The sequence below is a fragment of the Haliotis rubra genome, unplaced genomic scaffold (assembly GCF_003918875.1).
Source record: "Haliotis rubra isolate DU_JTF1 unplaced genomic scaffold, ASM391887v1 Scf231, whole genome shotgun sequence".
Classification (NCBI taxonomy): domain Eukaryota; kingdom Metazoa; phylum Mollusca; class Gastropoda; order Lepetellida; family Haliotidae; genus Haliotis; species Haliotis rubra.
Window position 1 is genome coordinate 65,088 of NW_025766348.1, and position 21,341 is coordinate 86,428.

Here is a 21,341-nt window from a genome sequence, read left to right on the forward strand (position 1 = left end):
CAAAATAACAGTCGGTATACACGATCCTACACCAAAATAACAGTCGGCATACACGATCCTATACCAAAATAACAGTCGGTATACACGATCCTACACCACAATAACACCAAAATAAAGTCGTATACACGATCTTACACCAAAATAACAGTCGGCATACACGATCCTACACCAAAATAACAGTCGGTATACATGATCTTACACCAAAATAACAGTCGGCATACACGATCCTATACCAAAATAACAGTCGGCATACACGATCTTACACCAAAATAAAAACGATCTAACACCAAAATAACAGCAAACACGATCCTACACCAAAATAACAGTCGGTATACACGATCCTACACCAAAATAACAGTCGGTATACACGATCTTACACCAAAATAACAGTCGGTATACACGATCTTAAACCCAAATCACAGTCGGTATACACAATCCTACACCAAAATAACAGTCGGCATACACGATCCTACACCAAAATAACAGTCGGCATACACGATCCTACACCAAAATAACAGTCAGCATACACAATCCTACACCAAAACAACAGTCGGCATGCACGATCCTACACCAAAATAACAGTCGGTATACACGATCCTATACCAAAATAACAGTCGGTATACACGATCTTACACCAAAATAACAGTCGGTATACACGATCTTACACCAAAATAACAGTCGGCATACACGATCCTATACCAAAATAACAGTCGGTATACACGATCCTACACCAAAATAACAGTCGGTAAACACGATCTTACACCAAAATAACAGTCGGTATACACGATCCTTCACCAAAATAACAGTCGGTATACATGATCAAACACCAAAATAACAGTCGGCACACTCGCTCCTACACCAAAATAACACTCGGTATACACGATCTTACACCAAAATAACAGTCGGCAAACACGATCCTTCACCAAAATAACAGTCGGTATACACGATCTTACACCAAAATAACAGTCGGCATAGACGATCCTATACCAAAATAACAGTCGGCATACACGATCTTACACCAAAACAACAGTCGGTATACAGGATCCTACACCAAAATAACAGTGGACATGCACGATCTTACACCAAAATAACAGTCGGCATACACGATCCTACACCAAAATAACAGTCGGTATACACGATCTTAAACGCAAATCACAGTTGGCAAACACGATCCTACACCAAAATAACAGTCGGTATACATGATCAAACACCAAAACAACAGACGGTATACACGATCCTACACCAAAATAACAGTCGGCATACGCGATCCTACACCAAAATAACAGTCGGCACACACGATCCTACACCAAAATAACACTCGGCATACACGATCTTACACCAAAATAAACAGTCTACACCATATAACGATCGATCCTACACCAAAATAACAGTCGCACACGCGATCCTATACCAAAATAACAGTCGGCAAAATAACAGTCTTACACTTACACCAAAATAACAGTCGGCATACACGATCCTACACCAAAATAACACTCGGCATACACGATCTTACACCAAAATAACAGTCGGCATACACGATCCTACACCAAAATAACAGTCGGTATACACGATCCTACACCAAAATAACAGTGGACATGCACGACCTTACACCAAAATAACAGTCGGCATACACGATCCTACACCAAAATAACAGTCGGTATACACCATCCTACACCAAAATAACAGTCCGTATACACGTTCTTACACCAAAATAACAGTGGACATGCACGATCTTACATAAAAACAGTCGGCATACACGATCCTACACCAAAATAACAGTCGGTATACACGATCCTACACCAAAATAACAGTCGGTATACATGATCCTACACTAAAATAACAGTCGGTATACACGATCTTAAACCCAAATCACAGTCGGAATACACGATCCTACACCAAAATAACAGTCGGCATACACGATCCTACACCAAAATAACAGTCGGTATACACGATCCTACACCAAAATAACAGTCGGCATACACGATCCTACACCAAAATAACAGTTCGTATACACGTTCTTACACCAAAATAACAGTCGGCATACACGATCCTACACCAAAATAACAGTCGGTTTACACGATCCTATACAAAAACAACAGACGGTATACACGATCCTACACCAAAATAACAATCAGTATACACGATCTTAAACCCAAATCACAGTCGGTATACACAATCCTACACCAAAATAACAGTCGGCAGACACGATCCTACACCAAAATAACAGTCGGCATACACGATCCTACACCAAAATAACAGTCGGCATACACGATCCTACACCAAAATAACAGTCAGCATACACAATCCTACACCAAAATAACAGTCGGTATACACGATCCTACACCAAAATAACAGTCGGTATACACGATCCTATACCAAAATAACAGTCGGTATACACGATCTTACACCAAAATAACAGTCGGTATACACGATCCTACACCAAAATAACAGTCGGTATACACGATCCTACACCAAAATAACAGTCGGTATACATGATCAAACACCAAAATAACAGTCGTCACACTCGCTCCTACACCAAAATAACACTGGGTATACACGATCTTACACCAAAATAACAGTCGGCAAATCGATCCTTCACCAAAATAACAGTCGGTATACACGATCTTACACCAAAATAACAGTCGGCATAGACGATCCTATACCAAAATAACAGTCGGCATACACGATCTTACACCAAAACAACAGTCGGTATACAGGATCCTACACCAAAATAACAGTGGACATGCACGATCTTACACCAAAATAACAGTCGGCATACACGATCCTACACCAAAATAACAGTCGGTATACACGATCTTAAACGCAAATCACAGTTGGCAAACACGATCCTACACCAAAATAACAGTCGGTATACATGATCAAACACCAAAACAACAGACGGTATACACGATCCTACACCAAAATAACAGTCGGCATACGCGATCCTACACCAAAATAACAGTCGGCACACACGATCCTACACCAAAATAACACTCGGCATACACGATCTTACACCAAAATAACAGTCGGCATACGCGATCCTACACCAAAATAACAGTCGGCATACACGATCCTACACCAAAATAACAGTCAGTATACAGGATCAAACACCAAAACAACAGACGGTATACACGATCCTATACCAAAATAACAGTCGGCATACGCGATCTTACACCAAAATAACAGTCGGCATACACGATCCTACACCAAAATAACACTCGATATACACGATCTTACACCAAAATAACAGTCGGCATACACGATCCTACACCAAAATAACAGTCGGTATACACGATCCTACACCAAAATAACAGTCCGTATACACGTTCTTACACCAAAATAACAGTGGACATGCACGATCAAACACCAAAACAACAGACGGTATACACGATCCTACACCAAAATAACAGTGGACATGCACGACCTTACACCAAAATAACAGTCGGCATACACGATCCTACACCAAAATAACAGTCGGTATACACGATCCTACACCAAAATAACAGTCCGTATACACGTTCTTACACCAAAATAACAGTGGACATGCACGATCTTACATCAAAAACAGTCGGCATACACGATCTTACACCAAAATAACAGTCGGTATACACGATCCTACACCAAAATAACAGTCGGTATACACGATCCTACACTAAAAGAACAGTCGGTATACACGATCTTAAACCCAAATCACAGTCGGAATACACGATCCTACACCAAAATAACAGTCGGCATACACGATCCTACACCAAAATAACAGTCGGTATACACGATCCTACACCAAAATAACAGTCGGCATACACGATCCTACACCAAAATAACAGTTCGTATACACGATCTTACACCAAAATAACAGTCGGCATACACGATCCTACACCAAAATAACAGTCGGTTTACACGATCCTATACAAAAACAACAGACGGTATACACGATCGTACACCAAAATAACAATCGGTATACACGATCTTAAACCCAAATAACAGTCGGCATACACGATCCTACACCAAAATAACAGTCGGTATACACGATCCTACACCAAAATAACAGTCGGTATACACGATCCTATACAAAAACAACAGACGGTATACACGATCGTACACCAAAATAACAATCGGTATACACGATCTTAAACCCAAATAACAGTTGGCATAACAAAGCTTCTACACCAAATAACATTCGCATAACAAAGCTCTACTTTGATATTAAGTATGGAATCTTTCACCCTAAATCACAGTCGGTATATACGATCTTACACCCAAAACAACAGTCGGCATACACGATCTTAAACCCAAACTAACAGTCGTCATACACGATCTTACGCTCGAAATATCAGTCGGCCGACTATTAGCGTACACCCTTTCAAAACATAGTGTTTTTATTACCCTTAAGATCTCTTTATTTAGCTTATCTTTTAAAAAAAGCAACATTCAATCTTCGTCACAATGTACGGAAGCGTAGTAGGGCCACGGTGAAAAATGTTTTGGGGGTCACTATCTCCTACGTAGGACTTAATATCTCCAACGTAGGACTTAGCATCTCCTACGTAGGACTTAATATCTCCTACGTAGGACTTAGCATCTCCTACGTAGGACTTACTATCTCCTACGTAGGACATACTATCTCCTACGTAGGACTCAAACAGTAAATGAAACACATAACTGTAGACTCTAATAGTGAATGAAACGAATGACTGTAGACTCTTACAGTGACTAAAACAGTGAAACAGGAGATTGTGTGCGTGGCTGGGGCTTTAAGTCGACCGTTTCAGATTAATCCATATAAACGTATATCGATCATCTCCTACAGGAAATATTAAGTACTACGTAGGAGATAGTAAGACCAAAAAACATTTTCACCGTGGCCCTACTACGCTTCCGTAAGAATGAGACGCAAAACGTTTCGCGATGATTTTTCCTGAACAGTCATAAAGGGAGATAACTCGTTCGGGCTTAGTTTATGATATAAATGATCGAATTTGAGGTTTTGTTAAACGACAAGTGAAATGCAGAAACATTTTACTTGTTTGACATTTGTATTGACACAAACAAATAAGAAATGATAGCAACAATTTTATTACTCTGTTTATATGCATAATTGTATAACTCGAATTTCGAAGCGATCAGCAGTTTGGCAGCCACATTCCATCTAAGGTCAACGTCATTTGTACAACCAGTACAGTGTGTCACGTGACAGATTTGACGGGGTGTTCGGTTCGTACACCCTGGCAAATCCTCCTACATGGTTTCGTATGCTTTGGCTATTGACCAATCAAAATTCGACAAATTTATCTTTAGGGTAATAAACGATCTTCCACCAAAATAATTGTCGGCATACACGCTCTTAAACCAAATAACAGTGGGCAAACACGATCCTACTCGGAAAAATGACATCGGCTCTGTTAGTATACTATGTGAGGCTTGCACGCTTTGCTGCAGGACAGTAATTGATATGGAGTGACAATATATAACCGGTACGTTCTGTTCCAAAAAATAAAAGCATAAATAAAGAAATCATGACTCTCACTTCAACAGATTTCAACACAATTAAACTATGTTTTATCATTATCAAAACTTTGGTCCAATTGCATGACAACACGTTTTCCTTTATTCAAAAGTAGTTTCCTGGTTTTCAAGAAACACAAATGTGTGTACTTTTTATCAGAGGAAGTTCAACTTTTCAAATTACAATCAAGTGTTATTGGTTAATCGTTTGTTACATTTTCCATTTTTGCCCTGCTGAGCTGCCACGTATGTTATTAAATAACATATAATTCCTTCACAACACCTGACGTGGATTTATAAGCCAATCTGGGATTGAATGATTACCCCCAGACAAGAGGAACATGGAAACCACTGATTGCTGTATGTCAATAACACACTAAGAGGCAGGACTGAACGTTAGTCACGCCAATAACCACCAAGACACACGTGTAAGGTGTATAATAGACCTTAACAGAAGGGAGTAATAATTAGTGTACTATATGAGTACACGATATAAGTAAGCTTCGCCTGTGTTTTAAGTATATGAACCCATGTTTATTGATTCAAAAATACGTACACGTATTTTCTATATACTGAACTGCATATACACGTTTACACACGCAGAAGATTTGCAGGGTGAAAAGGTTTAGAGTCAAGCATATAATCACCATCACACAAAGTTAGCGTTCTAACCCACTCAGCCACCATTTGAACAAAATGGAAGTCGGATAACTGGAAGTCTAGATCACATACTTTGTGTACCCCTCTGACAAATGTAAATTGACACGGCTCCCACGGCCGAATGCTGTGAGTTCATAATGCCACTTAAAAAGTGGTCAAATGTAACACATTTTCTATTTGGGATTACACTTTCTCAGTTTAGTTCAGATTCTAGTACTTTTGTTAATCTGAGTCCCTAAACCACTTACAACGCATTCCCAATCTGATTACAAATGATGCATGGAGACGTTTTAGTTTACTGTGGAGGATCCACAATACGAAAGGCTCAGAGTAATTTCACGACCTTTCACTGAAGTTTCAAATAAAGAATGACCCCCAACTAAGTACCCAGAAGAACTAGATAGATGTCTCTGTTGGGGCTTCGGGTTTGGGTTCTGAAACCCTTCTATCGCTGGCAATCACTTGACAAAGTTGATCGTTCTACTGACGCATGTATAACATGTATTGTTCATGGTTCCCAGCTCACAGTCACGCTTACACTCACACTCACTCACTAACATTCACACTCACTCACTAACATTCACACTCACTCACTAACATTCACACTCACTCACTAACATTCACACTCACCCTCACTCACTCACTAACATTCACACTCACTCTCACTAACATTCACACTCACTCACTAACATTCACACTCACTCTCACTAACATTCACACTCACTCACTAACATTCACACTCACTAACATTCACATTCACACTCACTCCCTAACATTCACACTCACTCTCACTAACATTCACACTCACTCACTAACATTCACACTCACTCACTATCATTCACACTCACTCTAACATTCACACTCACTCACTAACATTCACGCTCTATAACATTCACATTCACTCTCACTAACATTCACACTCACTCACTAACATTCACACTCACTCACTAACATTCACACTCACACTCACTAACATTCACACTCACTCACTAACATTCACACTCACTCTCACTAACATTCACACTCACTAACATTCACACTCGCTCACTAACATTCACACTCACTCTCACTAACATTCACACTCACTCTCACTAACATTCACACTCACTCTCACTAACATTCACACTCGCTCACTAACATTCACACTCACTCTCACTAACATTCACACTCACTCTCACTCACTAACATTCACACTCACTAACATTCACACTCACTCTCACTCACTAACATTCACACTCACACTCACAATCACAATAAATGTTCACTTTCCTTAAAATTGTATCACTGATTTCATATTCATGGCCCACGTTTTGCTCTGACTATTTATATCCACCAATGAGATTATTACTGCTTGTCCAATACAGTGATTGGTGGTGATGTTTGGTTATGTTGTAGATGAACGATATCTGGCGGTCCAAGAGTGCTGCATCGGAGGAAGAGAAACTAGTTCTTGAAGCTGAACTGAAACAAACGAAAGAAGACATGAGGGTCATGAGTATCATGCTAGAAAAGGTCAAGGACGAACTTTGTGAGAAGGAGAAGGTCATCGCCATATCAGAGACAAATATTAACGAAAACCTACGAGCTATCACAAGACGTGACGAAATTGTTCAGGAGCAGGACATGCTTCTGAAACAGCGCGACCAGGATTTCCGCATAATACTGGAACAAATTTCGAACAGGGACGAGGGTATACGAGAGTTAAGAGAAGCTGTAAGGAACCGTGACGAACGTTTGAAAGAAAAAGATGACATTTTGTGCAAACTTAATAACAGTTTAGATTGCAAGCAGCGAGATGTGAAAATGTTGAGTGATAAAGTTAAGGACTGCGGCGCTCAACTGAATGAAAAAGAGGCTGTCATATCTGTTTTGCAACAACAGATCTCCCACAATACCAGGAGAGATACTGGTAGTGAAACAGATATAGAAAAGGAAAACCGTAGACTTAAAGAAACTCTGAGGATACAGCAAAGTGACTTCGAGGAAATAACGCAAGAAAAATTGAAGGTTGCGAAGGATTTAGAAACATCAAGGAGAGCCTTAGATGAGGCTATGTTATTATGGACAAAAGATAAGGCTTACTTCGATAGGACAATAAACGTTGCTGATGAGAAAGTTAAACTATACGAAACGCTTCCTTCAATGAATAAGGATGAAATCGAAAAAGCTATGAAATCCGATGCTCATCAGTATTTTCAAGAGAAAGAAAAACTTGTATGTGAGATAAATAATCTTAGATTGGAACAGGAACTAGCCCTCAAATGTGTGCAGGAAGAGAATAGCAGTCTTCAGGCCGAGGTGGTGGATAAAGGAAGACAGCTGCGTCAAGAAACAGAAACACGCAGCAAACTTCAGCAGGATGTGGAAAGACTTTCGGCACAGGTAAAACTGCACAGATATCAGGGTTACACTGTGTCTTAGTTCAGGATATGTGTGGCTTATGGTAATATCCAAGGCTAAACTAGGGTTTTGTCGTAACAGTTTCAAAGTACTATTGTATTTGAGTAAAGTGCAGGTTTCAGCCGCCGTTCACACAGTTTACATTGTGAGGGCAGTATGTGAACAAACCAGACAATAAAGTCTCCGAGTGGCCAGAAAATCTGGTGACATGAAAGTGTGTTTACTGATTGTGTTGAAACAGAAAATGATGTGTTAATTGTGAATTGTCTGATGTGTACACCTGCAAAGAGTTCGGAGTGTTGCCATGTATCGTGGTGTGAATACCATTTACGTACACACCATTGGTCTATTTCATACAAATCAGACAGGACAGTCTGTAGCTTATATATCCAAAAGCTAAAATGACGTTCTATTTCCTGTATGAGAATGTACTTGGTGTATGCAATGCTCATCGAATGCAATAACGTGTCATTCATTACAATCACTGTAAGTGATGTCCCAAGTAAGGGATGAAATATTATTACATTTACTGAAACTGACTGGCTGTAAGTGATGTTCCAAGTTGGGGATGAACTATTATAAAACTTACAGAAACAGACAGGTAATATGCGATGTCCCCAGGCTGGAATGATCTTGTATTACCAGACGAGTAGCCTACCCTATTTTGATGTATTTCTATGCAATCTATTTTTAAGTTGCCTAAATGTTTTGTTTTCCAGGCTGATATGGCCTACAAAATACAACAGGAAGAAAGAGTTATTCGGGCAGAATACTTAGCCATGAAAGTGCGTTACGAAACCCGCTTTGAGAAGATGTCAAAGGACTACTCGAAGATGCTGTTGACGATTGAAAAACTCCAGAAAGAGCGGGATCTCGATAAAGCTATCATTCAGGGAATCCAAAAGGGCATGGCAGGCCTGAAGGATAAATACAGTTCAGAACTCATTAAGTGGGAGGATGAGAAAGCAAGACTGGAAAGACAAATTAAGGAGGTGGGAGATTTCTAAACTACCTTTACTGTTACAGACACAAACATATAGTATGACGCGTTTGTGAGAGAGAAGGGTGTAAAGTCACGTTTAACAGTACTGTCATCGTATAACAGTGTGCCAGTTTGATGATGAAGGAAAGCCAGAAGGGATGCTACTTTGGTTGACACTGCAAAAATGTTTAAATTTACAAGCTTGAAAAAGTCTTATAAAGATGAGATTTACAAGACATTTACAGTTTTGTAAAGATGACATTGACAAGACATTTACAATTATGTAATGATGAGAGATAAAAAAAAAATATTCTCTGTAAATATTTGTTAAGGGAGATAACTGGTATGCAATGTTATATGAATTCTCTGTATCGGTTAAATAGCAGTTTTACGTCCTGCTGTAGAGGCGTGTAACATTGCTGAAATCTGGCCATGTATACTACTTTGCGTAAGCGAGCTGACAAACCCTTCCAGTGATATTGACAGATAGGCTGATGAGGTGTCAGGTACTTCTCCTCGCGCGTTGCAAAGCATGTGATCAGACATTTATGGCCTAATACACATAGCAGATTAGAACACAAGGGTGGTTGCATTGGCGATGGCATATTTATTACAATCATTCGAAAGTGTTGAAATTGGTTTGATCAGTAAATGTGATTACTAACGTGTTCGGTTGGCTTTTAAAACTTGTACATGCCAATGCTTCTTCATACCAAAACTGCTACAGAAAAAACAGGGAGGAAAATTAGATTACCTATTTTGATAATGGAGCAGTCGAGACGGTGATTTTGTGAGGAGACATTCATTAGTAACTAAAGTGTTCACATAAGTAACTGTTAATGCATGTTATATAAAGACTAGTGAATTCTTTTGTGATATAGTGAGAATAACATGAACATGGTTTTAACTCAATTATTCATGTAAGAAGCCGCGGTGGCTGAATGGGTTGATGTTGTGTGCTGGCGATGGTTCATGGCCGGGAAGGCTAAACTTCCCTACTCCCTTTGGAAGTAGCTCTCCCGGGAAATCCGAAATATGAATTTTAGCCTTCCCGGGACATCTGAAAAATAAATTTTAGCCTTCCCGGCACGACACCCTGGCGGTTCGGTGACTTACTCTAAAAGTGTGGGTTCGAATACCGGATGGTATTCAACCCCCAAAATGTAATTGTTTGACCGGCATTCTATTATTTGGTGAGTCAGTAATGAAGCATACGTGTTTTTATTGCATAGAGCGACTTCTCGGTGTACATTCCGAAACTGTACTAGAGTCTGTACTTTACTAAATATAACACGTGTTCCATCTGACCTCTCTCTGAAATGGCATTGTGTTTTCAATGGCATTGTATATTTAAGTAAGAAAGTGGTTGATGAAAAAATAGGTTTAAATAGTAAGGATGGATATGCCATGGGTTTTCCATCTATATTGAAAATTGACACTCAAAGTCATTCATTGAATTTGTTATTTAACATCGAATACTAACTGGAACAAATGAGTGGCGAACCTTGTTTGATCAAAAAGTCGGCATTCGCAGCCTGCGTCCAGAAGGTAGTGATGGATATTCCGAGAAACGTATGTGAGTAGGATCACTTAAAATTTTGTTTGTTTGTTTGTTTAGAAATTTGCTGCTCATAATAACTGCCGATACTTTCGAAGCCCAATAATTTTAGACGTTGTGTTTACGATTTTTTAGAGTTTGTTTTTATTCTAAACAGGCAGGTTTCCGTACCAACTCAAGAAATTAAATGTTATGACACTTTGAATAAAATGTTTTAACTTCCACAAAAAATGCGACCATTGCTGTCCCATCTTATATATTTTCTCAGTGTTTTCATTCCAGGAGAGTTTTGAATCTAAGACAGTACCCAAATATTTGTATTCAGTTACTCTATCTATTTCATTATCTTCAATACTTACAGCATTTATTGTTCACTTATTTTTTCTAAATCTATGATCATATCTTTGGCGTTTTTGCACATTCAAAAATATAAAGTTCGATTTACACCATTGTACAAATTTTGAAATTTCAGCCCTGTACCTGAGTTCTGATTCTCTAATAAGGCCTACCAATGCATCAGCATCAGCGAATGTAACTGTAACACATGTTTCTGCGTTGGCTACATAGTCATTGGTGTACAATATATACAAAATTGGTGAAAATGAACTGGAACAGTAAGATTGTTCGTGCTCTCATATGTAGCTTCAAGATATTGAATGAAATATATGCTGTGTGATGAAACAGATCAGATATATAATATTGAAACGAAACTTCAACTTGGTACAGGTAGATTTCAATCAGCTACTCTACGAGGCTATTGTCTCACTTAATGTATTAGATCTCCAGTCAGGAATTTCCCATGATTGCTCACTCTCTGATGTATTTCACTGTGGTAATATGCGCATACTTTATTATGTAATTGTATGTTAAGTACATCTTGAAGAACAATAATTATGTGGGAAATTTGCCTGAGCATGTAACACCAATGTCATAAGCATTTTAGACGGAAGACACGCTCAACATCGAGGGAATATGGTATTTACATAGATTTTATATTTCTAACATGTTTTCTATTCATAGCTGCTGTCAAAAGATACCAGCCTCTGTACACATGTAAATACAAATTAAAACAAAAGTGGTGGTTCAGGAGTATATATTCAATGTCATGCAATAAAGAAAAAGTCAAGATGGCAGTTTCTATGTAAAGATTGGGTTCTTCTAAGTAAGTAACTTAAAGAGAAGTACAATAAATCTTTATAAACGTTTTAAATCCGAGATCGTTTTGGAAGATAGCAGTTTTCTCAAGTTTTGGAAATACCAGAACGTAGACCGAATTAACTTGGGAAACCTGATGTATTTCACATCAATAAGTAGATAGAAGAAATACCTACCCAATTATACCATCTCCCAAACTGAAACAAAAGAACATTCTCAAGCAGATCTCACTTGTTGCCTTTTATGACATGCAGTAAGCAGTATAGGGGACACATAACCAAGCGTATGATAACTACTTCTTGTTTATTGTATAGAGCGACGTTTCCACGTACCTCGTCAAGGATAAACAAGCAGATTGGATGATGATTTGAATATTTCATTGAAAGAGTCCATAGCTTGGACGATGGAGTGGATTTCAACTCTATCAATCAAGTGTTCATTTGTTCATTTAGCATCCAATCACACTGTTCTTTCTTTGAAAGGCATTTTAGAAGTTGTAAAGATGAAGGAAAACCAGGTTCTATGGATAATCAACTTCTTTAATGTGTCGCACTGATTGCAATAAAGAAGTTGACTATCCATAGAACCTGGCTTTCCTTCTGTTTACAATTTATTCAGTCTGTATATATACATCAAAAGACTGGTTTCAGTCCGTTATGCATACAGCAGAGAGTTATTTGAGTGCTTTAAACGCCCGGATTCTGCTTCTTGGATTGTCAGCACCACAGATCGTAGGCAGCGTCAATGTGGTAAATGTCTAAGAACTCCATCACGTAAGGCTTACACCGGGATAAAACAAGAAAACTGCCGAAAGCATTAAACACAACTCACCACTCGGCACGTTACCCTTTCATAAATACACTGTTTTAGTACGTTGTACATACAGCAACAGACTGGCACACATAAACTTTAGGTATTGGTCGATATCATACTGACAAGTCTTGTCCCCCTGTTGAGCAGATTGACGAGATGCGAGAACTGACAGAGACCCTGAGGAAGAAGGTACAGGACCTGAAAGAAGATCTGTCTGCGCAGGACAGGATGAGGACAGAAATAATCAACAAATTTGCAACGGAGAGATCCAGCTGGGATATTCAGAGAGCAAACCTAAGGAGCAAAATTAATCAGGTATGTATATACGCTCGCAACATATTTTCATATAAGATACTAAGATAAAGGAGTTTATGGAATCACATGGTGGAGATGTGTTCAACCATGTTTGGCAAGGGAGACATGTATGTAACACCTTTTGTGATCTGCGTAGATGGAGGAAAAGCTGTCTTTGACATCAAGGGCTCAAACAAAAGCCAAAGACATTCACAGCCACATGGAACTGGCGTGGGAGAAAGAGAGAGGGGAACAAAAACGGCTGCTCGAGGATGCCCACAACCTTGCCCTTGATCTTCAACAGCAACTCAAGTCACGTGACGAGGAATACAGTCAGGAACGCCGTGACCTGCTGCAGCAATTGGAGGTGGAAAGACAAGCATTCAACAAAGAGAAGAGAGAAAGAGACATTGCCATGGCGGAGGTAATCTCTTACGAAAGGTCACCTTTAGTTAATTGTTTAATATTAGTATCACGATCACATGCAATATATAATATTCCCGGAAATTATTGAGAAAGTTGTTTCGGCAAATATCTAAGACGTGTATAAACACTATAGAAGTTTACTTATATGAATATGTTGAGATGTGATTATCTTTCAGTCTAAGTGTCTTTTCAGTACTTTGTGAGACCTCGTTGTCCTGCAATACACGACTAAATGCGCCTAGGTACACTACCGATCAAAGTTTGTAGGAAATCGTGTGACAGCGTATCCCACTATTCGACTACTTCTTTCTTCATATCCTCAATATTCTAAGTCCTTTTTGATTATTCTGTCCTTCATTACTCCCTACACATTCTCAATAGGGTTAAGATCTGGGCTATAGATGGGCCAGTCTAAAGCTTAAACATTTTCGTCCGACAACCACTGTTTTGTGTAGCCCGCAGTGTGTTTTGGGTCATTATCATGCGGTATCTTCATACAGTGTTCGGGCCGTTGAAAGGAGGTGATCATTTCAGATGTCAACATGTCCTTCCTTCGTCCAATTTCCAGTGAAAATACACAACGGCGTCACTCCACGTGATGATATCCATATATGAAATTTCGGGCTATGTTTGGGGCGTTTGTAGAAAGGTTTCACGGTTTCTTTTGTCCAAATTTCACACATTTCGGAAAAAAAGCCAGAGAGAACTTTCATCAGAAAAGAAAACATTGTACCAATCTTGATTTTCGTGAAGCCTACACAAGTTTAAACGTCTTTCTTTTTGTGCATCTTTCATCAATGGTGAGGGAATTCCTCGCTTTTTCACCCAGTTAAATCTTTGTAATTCTTGTCTACTGGTTTCATTACATACCTGATGACTTCCTCTATTAAACATCTCATTTCTGATATTCTCAACGCTTTTACATTTTTCCCTACTCACAATCTGACCAAGTCGCCGGCGATCCGTAGTACTGAACTTCCTTGGCCTCCCTGCCCCTGTCTTGTGCTCAGTCCCAACTCCTGACTGAATATTCTTTAAAGTTCTGTATACTGTAGACAGAGGAATGTCATGTCTACCAGCTAACTCTTTTGCATTAGTCACACCCCTGTTAAAATCATCTAGAACCAGCTTTCTTTACTCTTCTGTTGTCAAATCTGCCATGTCAACAAAGGAAACCGTCTGCTACACAAGAGGAGATAACTCTTGATATAGTAATGTTCATTCTTAAGCCTACATGAGTTGCCTCCCATATTGAGTACCGTTCTACCTAAGTACATAATGTAACACCAGTTTTTGAAATTCTATTATCAGGAAACAAAGATGTTCTCAATAATGTCTGGGAAAACTGTACAGTATATCAAATGAAAGATACTGTTATATTAGATTCATTATGGCGAGCTATAACTAAATGTACAAACTATCCATTCATACTCGGGATAAATATCCTGGGAAAAACATAACTTTTACGACTAAAAAATAACAATGCCTTTTTAGTACTGTTTGTTATTTCAGTACGAATCTTGTGGGAAGAGACTAGTGTCGTTACAGAAACGCAGCACAGAGCTTGCACTGACACACGAGGAAGAACGAGAGGCTTCCTTGAGGGAGAGAAACGATCTACTCCGACGTCTTACTGAGAGTAGACACGCACATTCAACGGATACGAAGCGTGTATCTGATATACTTAGCAACGTACGTGTACATGTATTGGGTAATGCAATCAGATAGAAGTGATATTAAAATAATCAGGACTAAAGTGTCAACAAAAACTATATGTAATAGGAAAATGGATCTACTGTTACTTTTTCTGTGGTTAGGGTAGAATAGAAAATGCAGGGGTTGGGAGTAGAGCTTGTATGGAATTTTTTATGTAAAAACTTTTTGTTAAACCAAGACCTAAACGTAAGACTTTATCATTTCATTGTTGTATTTGGGATTCATAAATGTCCAGCGTAAATTCATACATTTTAGCGTGTTTTATATTTCTTCAGTTGATCAGACTGAGGGAACTAGGAAAACTAATTTCTAAAGAGAAGCATGAGATCACTCTCGGAACCCGAGCCCCACTGGACCCAGAAGCGGTCAATCTCGATGAGGTGATAACAATTTTGGAATTTGAAAATATTGCTCTAATTATTTAAACTAAGTCATCTTGATCATAAAATATTCCCTCTTGCATCCTCTCGATATTCTACATTTTCTGAACAGTGATCTGATTTGGTGTCCATCGTTGTATTTTCAGGCTGTTTTAAAGTACATCAAGGAGGTAAGAGAAGTTAAAATAGATTTAGTAAAATGTGTACACCTTCCTACAATGGAATTCGTATGCATTGTATGTGTTGTGGCAGATGCTTTGTGCAGCACCATCACAGCCATCTTCGAGTATCATCTTCACCCATAAGGGGATCATTATTCACGTACCACTGGATAATTCATAAAAGGGTGACATATCAATTTAAATGAAATACATGATTGATCTATCTAAACCCTAGTTACTTTGAACTGGAATACCTGATAATATCCTTCATTTAAAAACAAAACAAATGTATTCGTCGCAGTATCAATATCACAGATCTGTCTCGTTAACCTAAACCTTGATCCTTAAAAATGACCTATATGTCCGTTATCACTTATCTTTCTTCAGCATAATATCTCTTGATATCACTTAGTGATTTCATTGCTATACACACATGTGTACTAGTTATCTGAATGATATAATGTTAAAGTAGATGCATAATGAGAACAGCTGTGTTTGATGTAGCAGGATGTATGATACTGTTGTCTGTGATGATGTTGCAGGCTGTTGCTGACATCGCAGGATCTGCTGATAAATTGTCAAAACACACAAGCTCCCTCTCAGATGACCGGTCACAAATACGCAGGTAACTACGGGGGGTATACATGGTCCAAGGAAAACACTTTTAAATATAATAACAATACAATAAAACAACGGCATTTGCTGTTGGTAACGTGATGGCCGCAATCAAAACAATGTTCACTGACGCGCGTAAAATAGAAATCATCAATGAAATGTTAATGGACATTTTAGACATGTACGAGGAAACATGAATCTCAGGACATTGACAATAATTGTTGATCATGATTGTAATCCTTGTTCATGACTAGAAAAAATCATTTGGGTAGTTAAGAAGGAAACGTGTTATACCTAACTCATACATTCATGCGTCTTCCGCTCATTCGTTTCTTTCATTTTCAGAAGTCTGTCGAGTTCCGAGATAGATTTGATAAAAGAAGAACTTTCAGATCTACAAAGGGAAGGTGGTGGTGTATTCGTGGCGCACAGTAGGGAGAGTTTAACTATGCCTAAGGCAACGTCCAGATTACAAAAGAGCTGCACATTCGACAGTTCGACAGTGTGTCCTATGCGGGATGCTGCGTCACCTACAAAGCACACGTTGTCCCGGATGACCCACAGTCCCCCTTTCTATTCATCTGGCAGCAAAAGTGCACAGGCATCCCGAACATCCTCCCCGAGTCCGTCTGCGTCCCGGCATGAATCGTTGTCGCCATCTCCCTCTGTCATTCCCTCCTCCTCATCATCCAGTAGAGGCGCTACGCGACCTAAAACACTAAAGAAAAGCATATCTATGGATTCTGCTCCTGTCAGCCATCTCCTGATTTCGAGCGAACATCACACGACTGCCCAAACAGTGTCTGCAGGCACAACACCAACAGAACATTATGTTTCATCACAATTTCCTACTACTGTGCCGCCACCGGCAGACGATTCTTCGCTTTCACCGCCGAAGGTCGGAAGTCTAGACAGGTTATCTCCGCGTTCGGCTAGACGCAAGTTTTTCGAGGAGAGACCCGCATCTGAAATTGGCTTCCTGTCCTGGCCTGAGAGGAAAAAACATTACGTAGTTCACCACCAGAAGCAGTCGAGTCTTCCAGATCCTTCCGAAGTGAGGAAGGAAGCTGAGGAGGACTACTCATTGCTAGCCAGGTCTGACGGCACACGTACATTTAATATGAAATCGTCTGCGTCTTGGGATGAAAAGATGCACCATCGAGTTGTTCAGCCTGAATCGTCAAAGATAAGTCAAGAACACAGCCTTGACCAATCGAGTTCGCAGCCAGCACAGCACCTGTCTGCTAAAGAGAAGAGACGTTTTTTTAAGAAATCAAGCAGTATGGAGAGCCACATAGGGAGTTCACTGGCCAAGATAGGTACTCAGGCTATGCCTGTTGCTGCACCTACGGGTTTCATGCCCACAGGTAACTTTCCTAGAGACACACGATATTTTTGTGTTGGGGCTGATAGACTGTGTGCAAATAAAGTGTGTAAAGGAAAGTGTTTAATCGGTAATTGCTCATAACGTTATCAGTGAACGTTTACAACACATGAATTCTTATTTTCAAAGTGTGAATGGTTTTTTCGATTATAGAGTATGTGAACAGCATACTTATTGAAATATGTTAGGTTCATCTGGTTTCCTCCATATTTCACTTCAATTTCAGACATTCTAGCCAGCGTGAGGAGTAAATTCAAACTGCCTTTCAAAAAGTCCAGCAAGACCTCTGAATCGGTTTCCTCTATCCCACCGATACAGGATGTTCCCACCGACACGTCAGAAGCCCCCACTCCGTTCCAAGACGAACAGAGGTCTTCAACGGTTCCCACATCGACCACGACGATGTCAAGTCTAAATCAGCAACAAGGGGTACATCATACCATACATTGAATAGTACTTACATTGACGTATATTATCGAACAGTATTGCACAGTCATGTGCATGGTTGTCGAAACATATTCATTACGCACACGCAAGCGAACTCTTTACAGACCCTTACTCTTTACGCGTTCACCGTAAGATCCTGCTTTTCAGTTTGAACAGTAGAGCAGTAAGATGTCAGTCACCCAACTGATTGTCAAGCCCGTATCAGCATACTTTTGTAATTGTGATGGATTTCTTGTGAATGCATGAAAAGTGAATGATACCATTTTTTTCTGATACTAGGATAACAGGGGCAGATCACGTGATACAGGTACATTTAGCCGAGGGCCAATACAGCGGTCCCAGTCAGCAGAGCGACCATTTGCCTCCTCCAGGAAGATAGCAAGACTCCATTCTGAGGTGATCACACCAAGTCAGGTGTGGCAGTTCAGTGAGACAGCAGTGTAACACTCACAACGATTTGTACACTCGTTAGGACAGGCCTTACATGGCTGGGGACGAGAGCATGTTCATCCCGGCGCTGTCAGGATAGAGGCTCCACAACCGACAACAACACCCCGCCCTTACTTATCCTAAAGTACCGATAGACGGACTGATATTGAAAAAGTCGTACTTACATTCGTACCTTTTTGTAAACATCTGAACATGTCGACAGATAATTATTCATGGATTTCAGTATGATCGAGGTACACTAACCGTCTAAAACGACCTTATATTTGTGAAGAGGCTGCTGTGTTGCTGATGGTATTGCATTTATGTTCTCTCGCGCAATGAGCACGTGGGAACTGTAGGTATGTCTGGAACAAGTTCCGAGAAAGTGTAATCTAATTAGGTTCGTTCCACTCAGTTGTAAACGAATTGAATTTGTATTTCTTGTTATATTTCCATCAGTCTAACAGCTACCACACTAGCTTCTAATGCACCACGAAACTCGCATATAGCGTCGAGCCATGACGAAATGATTCAGTAGATTGCATGCTCACGGGTGATGTTTATATGCATACGTGTGTGTGTCCTTGAAGGTGTGTGTGTCCTTGAAGTAGATTTACAGTGCACGACCATGGTCACACCATGCCGCAGGATTACTGTAGGTTCCCCACTCAGACCTAACTAGTGTTTATTATCGTTCCATGTATTTTGTTAATTCTGAGCTCCAGGTAATGACCATCTGTTGGCGTCTTTGGGGAATGGACCGCCGATTGTCCTGTCTCAGGTCAGACGCTCTAGCCACTAAACCGGTTGTTCAAGAATAAACTTTTGACCACAGGGGCGTGTCACGCTTAGAAACAGCGTTAGAAAGACATATAAGTAAATAGACCCTACCCTAGTACTATATAAAAGGAAAGGGATGTAACGACGGAACCACCCCCTCCTCAATGTAAGTTAGATTTCACCACGTAAACTATTTTTAAGGCCCCGTCGAGGCCTACGGATCAAAAGCGAGATGATTTCCCTACAAAATGAGCTATAAATGGTCACAATCGGATCATCATTTCAAAAGTTATACGCCACGACTCACCGAAAACAGCTACCTCCGCAATTCCAAGCCAAAATCATGGATCACCCAAGACAGCGAAAACTCACCTTATAAAATCGTTTATTAATTCCAGCCACGTTGACAGCACCTATGTTGGGCTAGATTCGATCGGCAGCGGCATTCCACGGGTCTAAAAACTTATTGCAACATCTACAAATCATTTCCTCGACAGTAAGCAGGCATTTTCTCCAAAACCATCGGCAATCATACTCACTTGTCGGCCATAGATGGCCTTGACATTTAAATGACCTGAGCAGTAAATTTGTAAGAATTATTTTAGAGGTTAAATATTTATAAATATAATTTCCTAAAAAATGAATCAATATCGAATGCATTTTTACAACCTCTAAAACTATTCTTAACAATTTACTGTTCCGTACACCATCCAAAATGAAGGATTATTGCAAAGTTCATATTTCGCGCCCATTAGCAAACCGTCAAAATCTTACAGTATATTATATTTTCCACCAATCGGATGGCCAAATTTCGTTTCTGCGGATCTGCTCAGATCACTTGAATGTCAAGGCCATCTATGGCCGACAAGTGAGTATGATTGCCGATGGTTTTGGAGAAAATGCCTGCTTACTGTCGAGGAAATGATTTGTAGATGTTGCAATAAGTTTTTAGACCCGTGGAATGCCGCTGCCGATCGAATCTAGCCCAACATAGGTGCTGTCAACGTGGCTGGAATTAATAAACGATTTTATAAGGTGAGTTTTCGCTGTCTTGGGTGATCCATGATTTTGGCTTGGAATTGCGGAGGTAGCTGTTTTCGGTGAGTCGTGGCGTATAACTTTTGAAATGATGATCCGATTGTGACCATTTATAGCTCATTTTGTAGGGAAATCATCTCGCTTTTGATCCGTAGGCCTCGACGGGCGGGGCCTTAAAATAGTTTACGTGGTGAAATCTAACTTACATTGAGGAGGGGTGGTTCCGTCGTTACATCCCTTTCCTTTTTATATAGTACTAGGGTAGGGTCTATATCCTTATATGTCTTTCTAACGCTGTTTCTAAGCGTGACACGCCCCTGTGCTTTTGACCCCATACTGTGCTGTTTTATCTGAAATGTAGACTAATGCTCACACACTGATAACGGTTAGTTTTGATAGAAACAAATAATTTGTTTTAAATTGAAAAACGAGCCCCAGTGTGATGGGAGATTCAGAAATCTAGTCTTCCTTAATTTTGGGCTTTAGTATTGGAGACAGGGCTGGGCGGAAGGGAAAATAATGTGGTTCTGGGACTGTGAGGCAGATCTGAAATACGGTGTCAACTCAATCGTCTATCACCCATGTTATCTGCGACGCTAAT

The 21,341-nt window shown here is 39.8% G+C and overlaps 1 protein-coding gene across 2 annotated transcripts in view; it reads left to right on the forward strand.

Moving 5' to 3' along the window:
- LOC124278102 (COP1-interactive protein 1-like) overlaps positions 1 to 19,750 on the forward strand; it is an 84,784-nt gene extending 65,034 nt beyond the window's left edge. For both annotated transcript variants that reach the window (XM_046713847.1, XM_046713848.1), the window contains exons 8-18: positions 7,558 to 8,544; positions 9,282 to 9,554; positions 13,218 to 13,385; positions 13,522 to 13,788; positions 15,303 to 15,482; positions 15,782 to 15,886; positions 16,033 to 16,056; positions 16,590 to 16,672; positions 17,008 to 18,029; positions 18,273 to 18,475; positions 18,773 to 19,750. In XM_046713847.1, the coding sequence (XP_046569803.1) occupies positions 7,558 to 8,544; positions 9,282 to 9,554; positions 13,218 to 13,385; positions 13,522 to 13,788; positions 15,303 to 15,482; positions 15,782 to 15,886; positions 16,033 to 16,056; positions 16,590 to 16,672; positions 17,008 to 18,029; positions 18,273 to 18,475; positions 18,773 to 18,937 (3,477 nt within the window). In that variant the 3' untranslated portion in view covers positions 18,938 to 19,750. The remainder of the gene's footprint in view (positions 1 to 7,557; positions 8,545 to 9,281; positions 9,555 to 13,217; positions 13,386 to 13,521; positions 13,789 to 15,302; positions 15,483 to 15,781; positions 15,887 to 16,032; positions 16,057 to 16,589; positions 16,673 to 17,007; positions 18,030 to 18,272; positions 18,476 to 18,772) is intronic.
- The last annotated feature ends 1,591 nt before the right edge of the window (positions 19,751 to 21,341 follow it).